Source organism: Esox lucius, chromosome 4 (genome assembly GCF_011004845.1).
Source record: "Esox lucius isolate fEsoLuc1 chromosome 4, fEsoLuc1.pri, whole genome shotgun sequence".
In the NCBI taxonomy this organism is placed as follows: domain Eukaryota; kingdom Metazoa; phylum Chordata; class Actinopteri; order Esociformes; family Esocidae; genus Esox; species Esox lucius.
In genome coordinates, this window is record NC_047572.1 from 10,519,340 (window position 1) to 10,538,164 (window position 18,825).

General features: G+C 40.9%; 1 protein-coding gene across 2 annotated transcripts in view; it reads right to left on the minus strand.

The window, feature by feature from the left end:
* Positions 1-18,825, minus strand: part of pcdh11 (protocadherin 11) — a 169,375-nt gene that overhangs the window by 149,084 nt on the left and 1,466 nt on the right. For both annotated transcript variants that reach the window (XM_020046112.3, XM_010888629.3), the window contains exons 2-3: positions 12,198-12,788; positions 792-3,278 (exon numbers count right to left, since the gene is read on the minus strand). In XM_020046112.3, coding sequence (XP_019901671.2) covers positions 792-3,278; positions 12,198-12,737 — 3,027 coding nt within the window. In that variant the 5' untranslated portion in view covers positions 12,738-12,788. The remainder of the gene's footprint in view (positions 1-791; positions 3,279-12,197; positions 12,789-18,825) is intronic.

The following is an 18,825-nucleotide window of genomic DNA, read 5'->3' on the forward strand; positions in this document are numbered from 1 at the left end:
TTGCTTTTCTCCCCACCTAGACATCACTCAATATTTCCAGGATGCAACCGAAAGTACGGGATTCTTTAATTAGGTCTTAATATTCAGTGGTCTAGTGGCACTCCTGTGGGATCCATTTCATACTATTTCCGTGGAAAGTGTATGACTGAGTGAGCCCGACGCTCATCTGTTAAACTTATGACTGTCAAATCAAACACCCTTGTGTTGGTTTTCTCTGTCTGTCAGACATGCTTACTTTTTTTTTAGGTGTGTCAATCAAAAAAGCTTAGCTCTGCTTTAATCCGTTGGTCCTCTCAGCAAATATATAGCTGTGTAGAGTTCAATTAGCAGCATGGCCGACTTGATTCTCCCTCAAGCATGCTATTACTCTGCCGCCAGCCTTTCTCACTTAAGATTCTCACTTAAGACTAGTTACCACAATTTCCCTGCCCCCATTATGCTTTCATCTGGAATGTTGACCCAAATAAGGTTAAAGTGTTTTCCTTAAATTATACAAGAGAAGAGGTAAAAACTAAGTCTTGTTTTTTTATTTCTTCCTCTCTTAGAGTAGAAGAAAGATTTTATTTGGTTTAGGTTTCTTGGCCAGACTTCAGTTCATTCCCTCTTTGAGGTATTCTTACTTAATATTCAATGCTTATGACATTCATGCACATTTGACTTTTTGTGTGGTTCAATCCCCCGGCTCTTTCCTGCTGCCACCCATCACCTTCCATCCTATCAACAAAGGAACAGTAGTATGGGGAGTTTGAGGGGGAACAGGAGGTGGGTTTAGAAAAGAAGTTATGAATTACCTGTCGGGTGTGGATTTGCCCAGGAGTCTTGAATCCCCCCTGACAGCTGCACTCTGAGACTGAGTACGGATCTGAGCTGGTGGAGGAGCACTTGGAGAGAGAGTCACAGCCCACCACAAATGTGTTGTCAAGAGGGAGCTCCTGAATCACGTGGTGTTTCTTGGGCGCCACCGGGGTCTCTGGTTTGATTTGGAAGGTTGGCTGAGGGGAGGCAGACTTGTAATGCTTGGCTAAGTCTGGACTGTCAGGTTTGAAGGTGGTTGGCGTAGTGGCCCAGTTGTATTTCCCCATTGTCTGCTCCTCTAGCTCCACTGGGAGGTCCAGGGTCCCGTTAATGTGCTCGTGGGTGGGATCATCAGGCTTGGATTCTTCAATGGTGACAAAGTTCAAGAGGAGGCTCTTGGGGGATCTCTTCTTTTTCTTCTTTTTCTTTTTGATTTGACGGTTTTCCTGGTTGGGTGACACCCACTCGCCACTCTGTTTGCCCTTTTGCACCACCTTGTGCCTGGGAGTCTGTCGGCAGCGCACCAGGGCCGTCACAAAGATGACTAAGATGACAGTCATAGTCCCGGCTATAATAGCAATGACAACAATCACATAGCCGTTGGCTTGCGGTGTGACATCATTGTCGCCCACGTTACGGTCCAAGGGAGTCTCCATGCTCTTGCGTAGCTGCTCCTGAATGAACGTGGCATTGGACACGGTCTCATTAACGAACAGATGAATAAGCGCAATTGCGTGTAAGGACTCCGGCTGACCCAGGTCTTTGACTTTAACCACCAGCCTGTGTAAACCCTGATCTGAAGAGACAATCTTCTCCTGAAGAGTTATGTTGCCAGTTGTTTTGTCTATCGCAAAAAGGCCTCTTTGCGAGCCCCCGATGATGCTGTACTGCAGCTCTGCGTTCATGCCAGTGTCGTTGTCTATGGCGAACACTCTCGTGACCACAGCTCCAGGGCTGGTGGTGGACTGGACTAGATCGTAAGAGTAGTTGGACGAGGGGATGACAAAAACTGGCCGATTGTCATTGACATCCACAACGTTAATGGTGACCTTGGCATACGAGGTGCTGGGCGGTTGCCCTCCGTCCGTGGCCTTCACCATGAAGGTGTACGAGCTCTGCTGCTCTCTGTCAAATGTAATGTTGGGTTTGATCACGCCGGTCTGTGGATCGATAACGAAATTGTCTTTGCCGTTCAAGATGGACAGGGTTATGACAGCGTTGTCACCGGCATCCGAGTCCGTGACGGTTATCAGGCCCACGGTCCCGGACAGAGGCAGGTTCTCAGGCACATAGAAGTTATACTCAGGATGGGTGAAAGCTGGGCTGTTGTCATTGAGATCCTGCACTATCAACTTCACTGTGATGTTGCTTTGCAACGATGTAGAACCATTGTCCCTCGCGAGAACAGTGAAGGAATACTTCTCTTGCCTCTCTCTATCCAAGCGCTTGGCAACGGAAAGGACTCCTGACCGTTTATCTATGTTAAAGCAATCAGGGGCATCAGGGGCAAGAGAATAAAGAATCTCGGCATTATGTCCACTGTCTGCATCCGTAGCAATGATCTTTATCAGCTCGGAGGACGGCTCATTGTTCTCTGGTATGGACAGCTGAATATCAGGCTGGGGAAAGATGGGAGCATTGTCATTCTCGTCCTTAATTTTAATTAAAACCATTGCAGAAGTGTTCAATGGAGGCTTCCCTGAATCTGAAGCCACTATCTTAATTGCATATTCCCTGGTTGTTTCATAATCTAGAGGGGCCGCAGTCTCCAGCAGAAATTGGTCATTAAAGACAGGCTTTAGCCTGAAAGGAATGTCGTGGTCAGTGTAACAAGTCACTTTGCCGTTCAGATCTGAGTCCTTGTCTGTCACTGTAATTAGGGCTATTTTGGTTTTGAGAGGAGCGTTCTCCGAGAGCAGAACCGTACCGTTAACAAGGTTAATTATGTACCGAGTGTCTATGGATGGAACGTTGTCATTAATGTCCGTAACGTTGACGATAACCGTAGCTCTGGAGGAAGTGGAGCCTCCATCGCTAGCCAGGACGATTAGTTTGTGGACTGGAGCTGCCTCGCGGTCCAGGGTCTGCTTGACAGTAATCAACCCGGTGGTGCTGTCGATGGAGAAATGCCGCTTAGTGGACAAAGAGACTTGGTTAGAGAAGGAGAAATGAATCTGGGCGTTGGAACCGAGGTCCGCATCCGTAGCGTGGAGCTGGGTGACTGAAGTCCCTGTCGGGGCATTTTCCGGAACGTTCACCTCCACCTCGCTGTCCTTGAAGACGGGACGATTGTCGTTCACGTCGGAGATGGTTACCTGGAGGATTGCAGTGCTGGACTTGGGGGGCGTTCCTCCATCTTCCACTTTGATCTTCATGACGAACGTGTCCTTCTGCTCGCGGTCCAGGCTTTGCTGGACGATCAGCTGAGGCCATTTGTCACCCTCTGGGGTCTCGATGATGTCCAGACCAAATTCACTCACACTCTGTAGGGACAGGGAGATAACAGACAGAACACAGATAGTTAATGAGTTTCTGATCTGTCTTAGTAGACTACATGACTTGTGAATGTGCTATAAGTACAGCCTCCAGCATGTTACGATTGACTTTGTTATTCATCAGTGTGGGGGTGTACGTATTGTATTGTTAGTCTCATGTCTGCTCATTTCACATGCCTTTCAATCAAAACATCCCTATTGTACATGACTCACATCATATGATTTTATAGCCAACAAGTGGAACTGGACCATATGCAAACAACTATTTGGATATTTACAGAATAATGAAAATAAGTTCTGTTTGTTTTAACTGGAACAGATGTTCGCTCTTACTACAGCATAATATTTGGGGGTAAAGTTCTTTAAACTCAAAAGGTCCTGAAAATATTTACTCTAAGACTAAGTCCGCAGAAAGATATCCACATATTAGGGAAGAATGTATGCCTATGTAAGCACTGCACAAAGTGGCTAAGTTAAACAGTTATATCCTTAACCAAAAAAGGCCTTTAGTGTTTAGTGCTGCTTTCATTTTGAATAAATTAATGTTATAAACAGGAAACAAAGAGAATGGAATTCACACATAATGCCAATAACATAACATGATATCAAAGTCTGGTTACTTTTTCGAGGGGAGGGTGTCATGAATATATTTGAAATATCATTAACTATTTACACTTGAATACTGATAGGGGAGAACGATGGTTAAGCATGTTCACAGCTAGCAGCTTAGAAGATATTTCTCAAGGTGGCACGCTGACCATCTTTTTAAGAGAACAAAGTCACACTACCCGCCTGGTGTCTCACGGTGCTTCTTAATGAAAGTTGTCTTCTTTGGAATAGAGGAGACGGCTCACAAGATTTCTAAGTTCATATGTGAGAGACAGTTGAAAGGGAAGCAATAGAGATAAGCTTTTTTAAATGCACTGCAAGACCACCATAGATTAAAGAGAGAGACTCCACATTAAAAAGCTTTTCACCCAAGGAGGGCTGAATCAGTAGGCAGTGAAGCCAGAGGAAAATGAAAACAAATGCATATGTAATCCCCATGAGAAACTGCTTCTGACTCTTCAAAGTAATTGCCTTCCCCCCCAAAAAACGAGCCCTAATATTTACGATTACAGATCAGCAGTGTGGCAAAGATGGGACCTGGCACATTTGCCATCGTTTTGATTTAGAGAGAGTGGAAGAGAGAGAGGGCGGGGTGGGGGGGTGTTGGGGGCAGAAAGGAGGGAGGGGAGAGAGAGCTAAGAACCTGAATGAAACCCATGCATTTTACAAAACAAAGAGGGTCTTTGAAGCTCTTTCAGTCAGAAGCAGTTTCATGCTAAAACAAGAAAGAGCATCCTCTTTAAAGAGATAAGCTTCATACTGCACATAATGTTGTACGAGATTACTCCGTCTAGGCACAGCTATCAAATGAGATTAAGACACATACATTTTCACTGTGAACGGTCCAATTTAGACCAAATGTGTACACTTGGCTACCCAGTAGGTTTAGAATCAGTTCTGTTTCTGTACCAATATAGTAAGGAATATAACATGCAGGGGAAAGAACGAAGCTAAGGCTATGTATGGTTAGCTGTGGCATGTACACTAGTGTTGTTTGCTGCTGTTGTTCCCAGCTTTCATTGCTGAGAATGTTGTCACCAGTCTGAACTACTGCCAAGCAACAGACGTCCCTTAAGAAAAGAAAGCAACGTTGCCTGAATGATGATGGGATGGAAACTTTATGTAGAGTAGCCATATAATATGGATGCTATCACTCCTTCTGATTGAAACAAACACAACGTCAGAAACACAGACGTCTACAATACTGGAGAACAGAAAACGAGCACTGGCTTGTGTCCACAATGGCATCCTATAACTCATTTAGTGTACAACTTCTGACGAGAGCTCTACGTGAACTGTTCAAATGCATTTAACTAAATAAGTACTGGGGTTCCATTCGGGGCGCAGATAATTAGTTACATTGTTGGTCATCCTATACATTGAGTAGTGCTTGAATTTGCCATCAAGTCGCCGTCACTAATGACTACGCTCAATGTAGAGTAGTGAATGACTATATGACTATTTTAACATTGACCAAGCTGACATTAACATTTCTAAACTGCTCCGACTTCAACATTTTCTACCAAGCAAATGTTGTTCCTTTGTGCTTTATGGTTGTTAAATCATATTATAGACTTTAGTATCTCTGATTTTGGCACAGTTCTCCCATCGTTTGTGTCTGTGTCATAGGTGCTGCAAGAAAATGATTTATGAACCAGCCAGGTTTTTCCCCCACCTCTTGTCTCAGTTTCACACATTTCACAACAGACAACAGAACACTTACAGCATTTTAATCGGTTTAAGCAGAGCTATAGCTAACTAAAAGGGCTTTTTATTTTTAGGATGTGGCTGCAGATCAGACATTTTCAGAATCTTATGTCCACTGGACCAAAAGATCTGGAACTTTCTGAAACCGCGATATGCAGAACAAATTGTTTACAGATGTTTATTCTCGACTTTATGCATGGTCTCTTTTAAAAAAAGAAGAAAAAAAGGAAAAGAAAAAGGCTACTCTGTTGAATAGTGCTTGGTGATTGAAAGAGCTAGACATCTGGATAATCTTACTTAAATAAAGCACCAACCTGCCCTGGTTTCTGGAAGGATTGGGACTGTGGGACAACAGAGGCTGGCCTTGTAAGTTACTGTTCCTTGTTGATGATAATAATAATAATAATAATAATATCATATTTTAATAATACAAATGATTATTATTATTTCATTTGTGAAGTGCTTGCCTCACCTGGGCACAGAATATATATCATTGTTAAAAGATAAGTCAGGAGAAGGGTATAAAATAATTACCAAAGCATTAGATATACCATGGAACACAGTGAAGACAGTTATCATCAAGTGGAGAAAATATGGCACAACAGAGACATTATCAAGAACTGGACGTCCAAAATGTATGAAAGACAAGAAGAAAAACTGGTCAGGGAGGCTTCCAACAGTCCTAAAGCAACATTAAAGGAACTGCAGGAGTTTCTGGCAAGTACTGGCTGTGTGCTAAATGTGACAACAATCTCCCATATTCTTCATATGAATGGGCTATGGGGTAGGGTGGCAAGACTGAAGCCTTTTCATACAAAGAAAAACACCCAAGCCTGCAAAAACAAACATCAAGTCTCTCAAAAGCACGTGGGAAAATGTGTTATGATCTGATGAAACCAAGATTTAACTTTTTGGCCATAATTCCAAAAGGTATGTTCGGCACAAAAACAATACCGAACATAACCCAAAGAACACCATACCCACAGTGAAGCATGTGGTGGAAGCATCATGCTTTAGGGTTGTTTTACTTCAGCTGGTACCTGGGCCAATTGAACATATGTGGGGTGATCTGAAGAGGGCTGTGCACAGGAGATGTCCTCGCAATCTGACAGATTTTGAGAGCTTTTGCAAAAAAGAGTGTGCAAATATTGCCACATCAAGATGTGCCATGCTAATAGACTCCTACCCAAAAAGACTGAGTGCTGTAATAAAATCAAAAGGTGCTTCAACAAAGTATTAGTTTAAGGGTGTGCACACTTATTCAACCAGGTCATTGTGAGTTATTATAATTATTATTAATTATAGTAACTATAATCAAAGCCATATAGGTGTTGTCAGACCCAGTAGACAGCAGAACAGGATTAACATAACAGGTGCTAGAACGGTTTCCTGAACTGCTCAAGTCTTTAGCTGTGCCTTAAAGGAGACCAGAGATTCTAAAGCCCTGACATTGACTGGAAGTGCATTCCACAGCTGAGAAACCACAAAATTGAAAGCCTCGTCATCCATAGTTTGTTTTTTCTTTTTCTGTAGGGCAGCAGAAAGGAGATGGCACTAGAGGAGTGAAGGGTGTGTGTGTGGCATGAGGGTAGGAAGAGGTCAGACAGATACTTGGGTTCGGAATTGTGAATAGCTTGGTAGGTGCGAACCAGGATTTTAAAGTCAGTGCTTGAGAATATTGGGAACCAGTAGAGGTTGAACAGCACTGGAGTGATGTGCTTAAGGGGGTGGGATGGGTGAAGACTCATACATCCGAGTCCTGGACATTTTGTAGAATTCTTAGGCTCTTGAAAACCTTGGATTAGGATCTGTGCAGACCATAGTTCTGAGAGGAAAAAATAGATTTCACATCAGATATCACATCTCAGAACTGTTTTGTAAGGAATTCTTCCTCACAAAAAAATGTAATGGCCTTAAGAGTAATGGGCCAAAATGGGCCTCGCCCCAAGAATAAATAGTGCTGAGTATCACATCCTCTTGAGACATTTGTAAATAAGCATTTTTTGAGGGGTGCAATCGCCTATAGAACCTTACAGTTTTGAAATGTACCTCCGAGTTCAGCCATGATATTCAGCCATCTGCTCAGAGTGGTAAAAACAATGTACATTTCTCAGAAGTGGCTAAAATAATCAAAACTAAAATAAACTGTCTACAATGTTGTAATTTTTCTGGTCAGTGAGTCACATTCAGAAAAAAAAAGGATGAACACAGTTGATCCAAGTTATGTCATGTTAACAGTGATTATATAGAAACATGTTGATTTACAGACTGAACTTCAAAGATAAGCACAGTGATTCTGTTGGTAATGTTAGCTCAAAGTCAGTAAACTAGCTAAAACCAGGTGGCTAAAGCAGCTAATGAGATCGTGGCAACTGACACTATTCAGAGGATGAAGAATATTCAATTGTAATTCTAAATGTGTCCCACATCTTACAGATTTGTTTTGTACAATTACGCAATCTGACATTTTACAATAGATGTGAGGTGGTCTGTCAGACACTTAAAGCTGCTAAAGAATCATCCAGGTCTGCACTGGATGTTCCAGCCTACCAAAAGACTAACAGAGTGGTAGCATAGCTGTGAATTTCAAAGACAGAGGTGGCAGATAAAGAGCTTTGGGCCTCACAATTGTTTTTCCCTGGCTGTTGCATTGATGCCACCTGCACTCAAGCTACTCATTTATCTGTGGAAGATTATCTCCCACGACCTGCTACCTCCCGGAATTTGTTTCAGTTTTGTAATCCTAAAAGCTATAATGAGCAATTTTAAATGACAGTTTATGTGAAATAAGTGGTTCAAATTCCCTCAAATAAGCATATTCACAGTCAAATTTGTAGTTCAAAATGTTTCACATTCTCTGAAAAACGTGTTTTGGATATTTCACCTATAGCAACTAGCTAGAACTTCCAATACACACACACACCCACACACACACACCCACACACGCACACTTTATTTCTCTCCCCCAATTCCGTGGTTTACACTTGATGTTTATGGACAAGTCTCATCCCAGCAACTCCCAGCAGGTTCGGGTGAGTTCAAGAAATGGACATGTGTCCTCTGAAGCACATCCCACCATGCCGTTCTGCTTCTTGTAACACTGCTCACTCAAGCAGGAATAAGAGCATGATGTGGCGAGGCAACCCTTAGCTCCAATTGCGTTTAAAGGATGAGACTAAAGTATGTACATTTTTTGTTGTTTTTAACAAAACCATCTTATCTCATTGCTGATTACCTAATTTAATTATTTACTAAAGAGGGAAACATGTAATTGTTATCCTCCTATATTTAAACAAAAATGTGTTTTCTACTGTATGTCAGTAATTACCTTTACAAAGTTCCGGAAGAAGCAAATAAAGGGTTTGTCTCCTTGGGGTCAAAATTAATTCCTGTTGGTGATTTTAGAGTTAAAGTATCTTTGAGCTTGTGTGTGTAGAGCAATACATAATTATATATGTTTTAACTTTGTGGCAACAAAAGCTAGCAGAGCTGGAGTCAACTGAATCTGGGTGTGGCTGACTAAAGTCCCCCCTCAGCAGATTATTTCCATACATGAGATTATCATCTGATGCATCTTTGAATCAAGTTGATGACCTGATTACAACTAGAGGAGACTGGGAATGTGCTGTGAATATATCAGGCTATAGATCAGGCTTTCATAGCTATGCTAATGCCATTGGATGGGGTAGGTTATTTATCATTGAATATAACACCCCTTTTATACAATGCTAATGGAATTCTCTCTTGCCACTGGTCATGATTTGATGCATATAATTTATAAAATCAACGCCAAATTGTTTGTCATCTCTTGTCAACCTCTGGCGGAAGATAATGTGTCAGAATCAGAAACAAATGAAAACTGGAAACGCTTGACAGTGAGTTAGAGAATAGCTCTATGTCTTAAAGACCATTCTGCATCATTAATAATGGAATGCCAATTTAGGTAATTTAAATGGAAACAATCCAACACATTTTGTATTTATTAAACTATCTTAAGAAAACATAGACATCTGTAAATGAACACATTGCTTTGACTTCAAACATTTCTATTTTTCTGTGACAGGCAGAACCTAATTGTGCTACCAAAACAAACAACTAGTATTTCCTCAGAACAAAACATTTGTTCTAAGGAAATACTTATGGTGCTTCATATCCACCCACCAAAATAAAGACTTCCACTTTATTCCACCAACAAGTTAATCTTTCTCTCCTATAGAAGGATATTGATCTACACAAGGTGATCCTGACTGCTCCCCACCACAACAACTGCTGTTAAGGGATACTAAAAATGCCTAAAAATCTGAAGGATTCGGTTCCCTGCAGTGCGGTGCAAGACTCCGTAAATGTTTGTAAAATAGCTACAATATGGTAAAAGCCAAAACAAAAAAGTCAGCTTCATCCCATGAGCCTGACTTCCCTCATACAGGCGAAATCTTCAATGGCACCATATTTCCTACAGACTGCACCGGGTATTACAGTACTAGGGCCCATGAAAAGGCAATAGGGTGTGATTTGGGACACTGTTTTTGCCCGAGTCGGAACCTGTAAACAGCTTCACTTTACATGACCAAACCTGAAGAGACTACTTCAGCCATGCATGGCATTACTTTCCTATGACCTTGGACATCTTCTTAGAATACCTTGGCCGCACCCCCATGATGGGGTAATAGAACCAACGCTAATTAAAAGGATGCTATGAATGTTACCGCAGCACCCTTTTAGGTTTCATTAACGGTTTCATAAAGGTGGTACAAATAACCATATGCGAGCCCAACGTGTACAGGCAAAGCGTTACTGGCCATTATGGGCGATGTAGACAGAAATATTTATGAGCCCTCTATATGAGGGCTCGTAAATATGGTCTAGAATTAAGAATTAAGATGCCGTTCACATCTCATCTGTCTTTTCCGATGACGGCTAGCCGGCACGTTTTCCAGCTGAGTTAACTGAACTAGCCACACCCAATGGTAGCGATTTCAACTTCATGTCTGGGACATAACAGGAACACCGTGCTAGTAAACTATTATTCTGTGTGGAGCGCCACAGACAAATCTCAGAGGACCATACAAAGATAGTCCATTGGGTGGATTAAGGGCCGGCAGCTATTCTAGGAATGCTTGCACCAGCCTCTCTGGCACTAAACTGTGCCTTGTACAGAACTGCAATAATGTTTAAAAAAAATTATTTAAAAGAAATGTCCTTGTGTGGACTCTACCTCAGTGTTGTATTTATGTGCATGGGCCACTATTCAGAAAACCTATTTTCAAGAAAAAGATGGATAACAAATATAAAACAGCAATATTTTCCAAAGGAAGATAAGATTTTGCAATGGAATCTAAATAAATCAAAGATAAAGTAAGGAGTCGAAAGATAAAATAATATTTAAATAAATAAAGCACGGATATGAAAAAGCAATAATATACTTGAGAGGAGATAACAATCATGAGAGGGGCGATGCAATGAATGTAGATCATCATCATTGTAATGTGCAGAACATTTGGTTGGTCATTTTCCAGGCATGAACAATTCAGGACATTGCAACGGGGGAGGCCTTGGCACAGTGAGGACTCTTTAAAAAATGCAAATTGGTAATCAAGTCAGACATGGGTAGCAAAGGTTCTGTTCATTTGCGCACGGAGGAAACTTAATCGGAGACCTCTTCACAGAGTTGTCGCTTTATCATCTCCCACAGTGCTCCCGAAAAACATTGACATATCAGTAAGACGAGACAACCGTTCCAAAGCCACCTTTTCATGTCGATGCTTGTTAGGCCTACATAAGAATATCTATTGCCGCTTTTACATATGTTTTATGCTACTTCTACACAGCAAATGCTGTGCTACATTTCCTTTCAACCTCTTAGATAATATTCAGTGTTTGTCTTCTTCCACCACGTATTGAGTATTGTCTACACTATAAATGGAGAATGCATGACATTATCCTACTTTCCAGTTTTAGGCCGACTTCATTAAGGCAACTGAGAATATTGCAGTGTGATGTAATAAAGCATCAATTAGATGATAAAAAAGCATATCAGGTCCTTCATGAGCCCCCTAATAACATAATACATTACTTTCCTTAATAATCTAAAATATTCCCGACATTTAACCTTTTTCCCGGAAATTGGAGGAATACGCTGTGCTTGCAATTTCCCAGAGAGGTTTTTGCTTTATGGTTTACAGCAAAACTACATCTTGCTTATTGCCTGGTACACATAAGGATGTGAAGGCTTTTCAAAACAATGCATGGTGGCCCAAGGGTCTTTTCTGTCATACGATTAAAGACGTGTAACTAGAAAGAACAAACACATTGCCTTGTAGTTTCAACTCAGTGCAGGTAGACAAACATGATACCGGGATGATTGGTTTTCAGCTAGTTAGTCTTTCAGCAAAACTGCACTATAATTCCTGGAATTTCAAAGGCTATAGGTAAATGCAATAAATTACAATCTTCTGGCATTCAAATAAGTGTAACTGTTAGATATGGATGAAAAGAAACATTTTAACAAGCATTTGAACTATTGATCTTTATGGAAAGCACACTGGCAGTGAGAAGCAGTCAGACTCTAAGAGAGAGAAGTGTGAGCCTCACCTTGACAAGTTCGTAGTGCTGGATCCCATTGATCCCGACATCTGGGTCAAACGCAGAGGGCACCGGGTATCTAGTGTTGATAGCCGTGTTCTCTGGGATGGAGATGTTTATAACCGTCGACTGGAAGAGTGGAGCATTGTCGTTGATGTCCTCGATCAGGAACCGGATCTTGACCAGGCGGAAGATCTCATCAGGCAGAACAGCCACCTCGATCTCGTAGAAGCAGCGCTTCTCGTTGAACACTCCCGAGCAGAGTTTCTCGCGGTCGATGCGGTGAGCTGTGGTAAAGATCTCCCCCGTGCTGGCCTCCACCCTAACCAAAGGCACATCGCCCGTTTTGTAGACAGGCTTGAACTGCAGCGGCGAGGACAGCTTGACGTCGGGGTCAAGGTTCAGGTCCAAGTCCCTCCGCAGGTTGCCGATTCGGACATTCTCAGGCTGCTCCTCCCTCACCGTGTAGTCCTTCTCTTGGGCCGAGGACAGCAGGACCAGGCAGGTGAGCAACACCACCAGCACATGGGCCTGACGTGCTAAGTCCATAATCGGAGCAGATGGGATCTGTTCTTGTTAGGATGTCGTTCTGTCACAACACTGGGAATGGAGGCGGGGGGAGGAGAAAGAAGCATGTCACTACAAAAGTTACATGACACATAGATAGCATCCAAAATAGCAGCCTGATACCCATAGCGCACTCCTTTTGCTCAGGGCCCTATTGAAATCGAGTGCACTTTTTAGGGAGGAGGGTGACATTCCAGATGCAGGCACATATATTCTGACAGTAATTAGTATGATTTTCCCTAATGGAGAGACTTGACCTCTCATCCTAACTAGCTCTGTGCCTGCATCCTTCCAATGTCTTTGAGAGCAAATTAACAGCAGTTTTACACAATTAACCTTTGAGGACAACCCGTTGAACAGCAATACATGAACAGGTTATTAGTTCACACATTCCATCAATCCGTTCCATCGCAGTAATCAACCATTTCATATTTTCATTGCAGGGTGTGCAGGGTTGTCAATAGACAACCTTGTATGAATGTTTGATGAGTTTAGCTTGGCGGAGGGGAGTAGGTTTGGTACATGAGTAGACCTTGCAGTCTCAATGATTTTAAAGATAAGTGGCTTGAGATTCTGGCTAGTTTTTCAACAGTCAAACTGTTAAAGAGATCGACTTGTGTACATGTGAGCTGAAAACATAGACAATAAAAAGATGAAATGTGTCTCTAGGTACCATGTACTACATACTGTATATTTTTCAATATATTGGCCATAATGTACTATTCAGGAGGCAGACATCTTTCTGGTGGGTTGGAAAGGTGATACTGAATGTTATCATTTTTATTTGAATGAAGACTCATAGGTAACAAATGCACTGCTTCATTAACAAGCAACTATTCATTTAGATCCATATTTTCTGATCATCAGCAAAAACGGATTCCCAAAGTTTCCAAAAGCTACCGTGTCTAAAATTACGATTTAATCATATTGTAATGGAATGTAATCATGCAATCTTTCAGAATCACACAATGTACGGATTAAACATAAGTTAAGATAGTTTTAAAATCGTATTTGGTTAATATGTTCCACGCCTTGTTGATAAGAAGCAGAGATAGAAAAGAAGCCTTCTGTATGACGATATCTCGCTATGACTAAGCCTTATGTTAAATTAGTAAATAGTAAATGAACAGCCTATGGCTTCAGCACCATCTGACAATATTCATAAATCAGGGTTTTCTGATTTGATGCCAGTTTGCTTGATGTATAGTTCCACCAATTATATTCAGGCTTTGTGTGTTACAACCTGGCTGGAGGGCAAAGGTCTCTATTGCCAAAACGAAACTAGGCCATCCAAAGATGTGATGGAGATAGGATGGCAGTTCCTCCACTTTTTATAGTGATAACAGCATTCAGCGTTATCCAGATTAAATGTTAGCGTAACACACTAGTTAAAATGTGAAAATGTGTGAACTTGTCTGAATTGTTTTATAAACATTTTACTTAGACCTGGCAGGTACAATTACTTCTAACGCAATGACAATGCATTGTAAGATCTGTCATTGAGAATGAACATAATCAGGTCTTTCGCAATACTGTACATTTGGGTTTGGAATGGATATTACGTTTTGATGAATGTCTTCCATAATAGTTTGCTTTTGAAAACTCATTTTCAATACATTGCAACAACTTTCATCCCATCACTAAGATAAGATTTTGTTGTTATTATTCAGATCCCACTGCAGTGCCAGGCCAATCCATCTACCCTCTGTGTGGTCAGAATAATACCTAAAGGAGCTTCAGATAACCACAGCACACTGGATGGTTGAAAGCAGTGGCGTGTAGTGAGGTATGCTGGGTAAGCGCAAGCGAACACGTTTCACCCACTTTTTTATTTTACATGACAATTTACCGACTTTTAGTGAAATGAAACACATTGAAAAAAAAGGAGCTTTAATGTTTTACCTCAACCTGAGAATCACAGTTTAGCAACCTATTTTTTATTATTATTCTTTTTTTTACCACTAAACCCCTGGTTGGGAGATAATAAAGAGAGTATCATGCAATCCACCTTTCATTTCACTCCCAGCATGGCAGAAATTATTTAATATCCATCACAGAAAATATGCACAGCTGTGTTGATAGAACAGGCATACCAGCACATACAGTCCAATTCTCAGCTAGGGAGAACTGTTCTGTGAACTCTGCATCTTTTATACCTTTTGAAAGATCTATCTGCATAGCTTCAAACTAGGCTACACTGTCTAGAGAATTAATCTATCACTACCGTATTACCACTTTACAATAGGGACCTCTTACATTGAGATGGTGGAGACATATTTAACTTCCATAAAAAAAATATCCCTAAAGTACAGAAAATGATTAAATATCTTATGGATTTAATTAAACTCGTTTGTATTCAGCCAGAATGGCAGGACGTTCCACCCTATTATCTTATCTATCTTTCAATCAGAGGACCTTCCATCTCTCGTTCTACCCATCATCGTGATGCAGATGTCCGACGAGACTCATTACAGGCCCGTTGGGTGAGAAGAACATTGCTGACTGTATCCACATGACAACCATCTACGTGAAGGCAACTCTCCGCTGCACAGAGACAAATAAAAACAGCGTTATGTTGTCATATGCAGAAACGCTGGGCATTACATGATTGGCTTTCATTTGAAGTTTTTGCACGTTTCCTAGAGAGAAAGAAGGGTGTGCAATTACTATTCAGCGTGACACATGTGAGTCCAAGGCGGAACCCGGCGAAGGATAATGAAGAGAACATACTCTCCAAGAAGTGTGATCCAGTGCCATGAATTAAAGATCAAAAGATTATCTGGGTTTTTCTACATATGACAATATCCTTCGGAAGACATCATGCAATTGTAGACCTGTGGGGTTACTTGCAACTCTTTTATTTTCTTATGGTTGTTACTATCAAGGCGTCTCAAAAAAGCAGGCACTGTTTTGCATATTAAGCAAAACAATAACAAACATTCCAGATGGATTGTTCGTTCCATCGATTGGTCAAGTGATCAAAAGAGACGGCAGAACAAAAACGTTGTCTCAGGCTGTGGAAAGCCATGGTTACGAGATGAAACATTCCATGGGTCACTCTGCAATAACTTCAAACTATACGCAATAACAAAAACTGTATGTGTGGCCCATTCTTCTCCAGACAACACCCTGTTCAATACTAAACTTTGGATCTACTGGGATTGAACAATGAGCTTAGGCTTTTACAGTACCCCCTTGATAAAGGAGGAAAAAAATACAGAGCTTGAATGTCAACCAAACTGAACATCTTTATGTGCTCACATTTACCTAAGCTCAGGGTAGTGCTATTTTGAGTCATAGACAAGAGGTTTAATCCAGCCGGCAAGCCTGCTCCTCTTCAGCCTCTCTGGAGGCAGAATGAGCATAAGGGAGCGAGCATCACCCAGTTCCTGGATCACTTTACATGACAATATGATGGACAGGCCAGTCAGACAGGGTAGTATTATCTGTGGAACAGCGAGGAGAGAAACACCTTTGCCTCCCCAAAGAACGTATTGATCTGGCATCTTAAACAATTTTGATGGAGTAACTGCAGAAATGGAAAAAAACAGAGGCCACAACATTCCCTTCTCCCAAAACGATGACTTTTCTGCTTTCTCATTGGTGTACATGAAGATACATTTCTCAAATCCTTGCGAGCTGGACTGGCAAGCTGGAAAGCAACACAATGTTGTTAAGCCCAGTCTCCATCTCTGGTTCCATGAACCTCCGACCGACTGTCAAACGGACAGGTCTATTGTCAAGATCTATTCACTATTCCTTTCAAAGAACTACAGTCCAGGCGTTACTTATCTAGTTGTCACAAGGAATAATGGTAGATTTCTCTCGACTTAATGATGACTGCGGTCTTCAAACCTAGGGCAAATGAGATTCCAAATGCCAAAGGGGTACTGCTGATAAGACTGAAACATTGTAAAAGCTCTATCTTGTTTTACATTAGGTTAAGTTCAGCCAGGACAAATGCCTTGGCACAATGTTTTACTTTTTCTGTCAGAGATGAGAACAGCCTAATTCATTCTTAACATATAGTTGTGCCTCAATCACATCAATCCCATGGGTGGGAAAACAATTATAGAAAACTTCAACACAATTAATTAACCTAATAATCAGTTCCGTTTAATATGTGAAATAGATGTCAAGATATTCCTTAGAGATACAGTCCCGAGAACTACCACAACACACTGCAGGTGATAACTTCATTTCAACTGGCACGGAAATCATTCAAATTGTGTTGCGTCAATTTAGATGATGGTAGCAGTTCATCTGATATTACAGTCCCACAAGAGGGCAGTCAAAGGGCATGCTAAAGACAAAATATAACGAGCTCCATTGCTGCCAATGTGAAGGTTAATATAATTTGAACATCACACAGTAAAGAAATGAAAGAAACAAATTTTAAACCAATGTATATCATGTTTATACCAGTGTTTTATAAAAAAAAATGTATAAAACAACAGCAACAAAACTTGTTAGCTTCGAGAGAATTTACTTACTTTAGTATATATTATATTTTTTCGAAAGCACTCTCAAGAAAGCATTGGTTTGGTTTTATTACATGCAGGGGGGTGCAATAAGATTAATTTGTTATGTTAGCCAAACAGTCAATGAAGACTGTACTCACAATCAGAAAATATGATTTGTTTGATGGGGAGACAAACATTAAGCACATTTACCCCCATTATTAATTTTGAATAGTGCGACTGCAGAATAAATATATATGAGATGCTTTAGTTGTCTGTAGTTTATGTTACATGTTTGTGACTGTTAATCTATCAGTGTATACATTTTGGGGTATATCCTATTTTTGGGCTTTTCTGTGGACCATAGCAAGAGTAGTTGCTCCGGAATGAGCTGATAGGGTTCCAAATAAATAAAGAACTGTCTGATTGAAATCAAAGTAAGAATATAATTAATACCATAAGGGAAATGAGGAGAAGCATTAGAAACGGTTGAATCATGGAACTTAAACATAAACGGCTGTTTTGGACATAGTTGCTTAAGCTTTCCCAGCTTTAAAACCCACAAAGCAACATAAAATCAGCTACTTATGAACTTGTGGCCTGGCAAGAGGCAACACCAGTCACACACAACATTATAGATCAAAGTTAAACACAAAGTCTTCATGAAGAATACTCTTTATTATTCACTACAACTAAGCAATGGTTTATTACCACAACTATGCAACGCATTTGGCTACATGTGCATGCAGCTATATAACTAAGATGGTGTGTTAGGAACACTTGCACTAACATTTAGTTCATATCTAAGTAAAGCATTAACTACCTCTATTAGCCTGCTCGGCAATCCATATCAGTCATCAGGAAAGCTTAGAAGACTCAACATATATCTCTATGAATGAATTCAGGTATTTAATCTAAGTCGGAACATCATTATACAGTTTGTCTGGAATACTGGATAACATGCGTGAATAAAATGTGAATATGCCCCCATTTGATCAAATAAGGTAGGCCTTTATGATAAGTGGGATAATGAAATCGATTTAACTAACAACTATGCCATTTCAAGGTATGCAATGTTTTAGAGACTATATGGAGGGAGGGAGAATGCTACATCCGTTGACCAGTGGAACCAATACATTAACGTTGTGCACTGCATGTACTTTTCCCGGGCATGAAAGGTGTATGTAGGCAGGCCTATAGTGTTCACTATTAGCCTTAAGCATGTGTTCCTCAATAGCACAACAAATCAAAATAATGGACCTTCTAATGCTTGTGGAAAAGGGGTAAAATGCAGGTTGGAAGGGTATGTCGCCCGTCAGGTGTGCAATGTGGACTAGTCTAGTTTAATAATGATACTCATTAACTGTCATTATGCTTTTGATTTCAATTTGATGTTAGGGACAGGCATACGATATGGTGTCAAATGCCATCGTTTCAAATATAAGCTCTCTATTTTAGCCGTACGTCCCCTGAAGTTGCGCTCTGCACTGTCGCCGAGAGCTTAGATTTAGCCCATAATCAGGCGGCAATGCAGTCAAAAACTCACCTGCCCAAAAGTATGCATTAACCTGTTCTTTCCCATCTTAAAAACGATTTTGGAAAAGTATTGC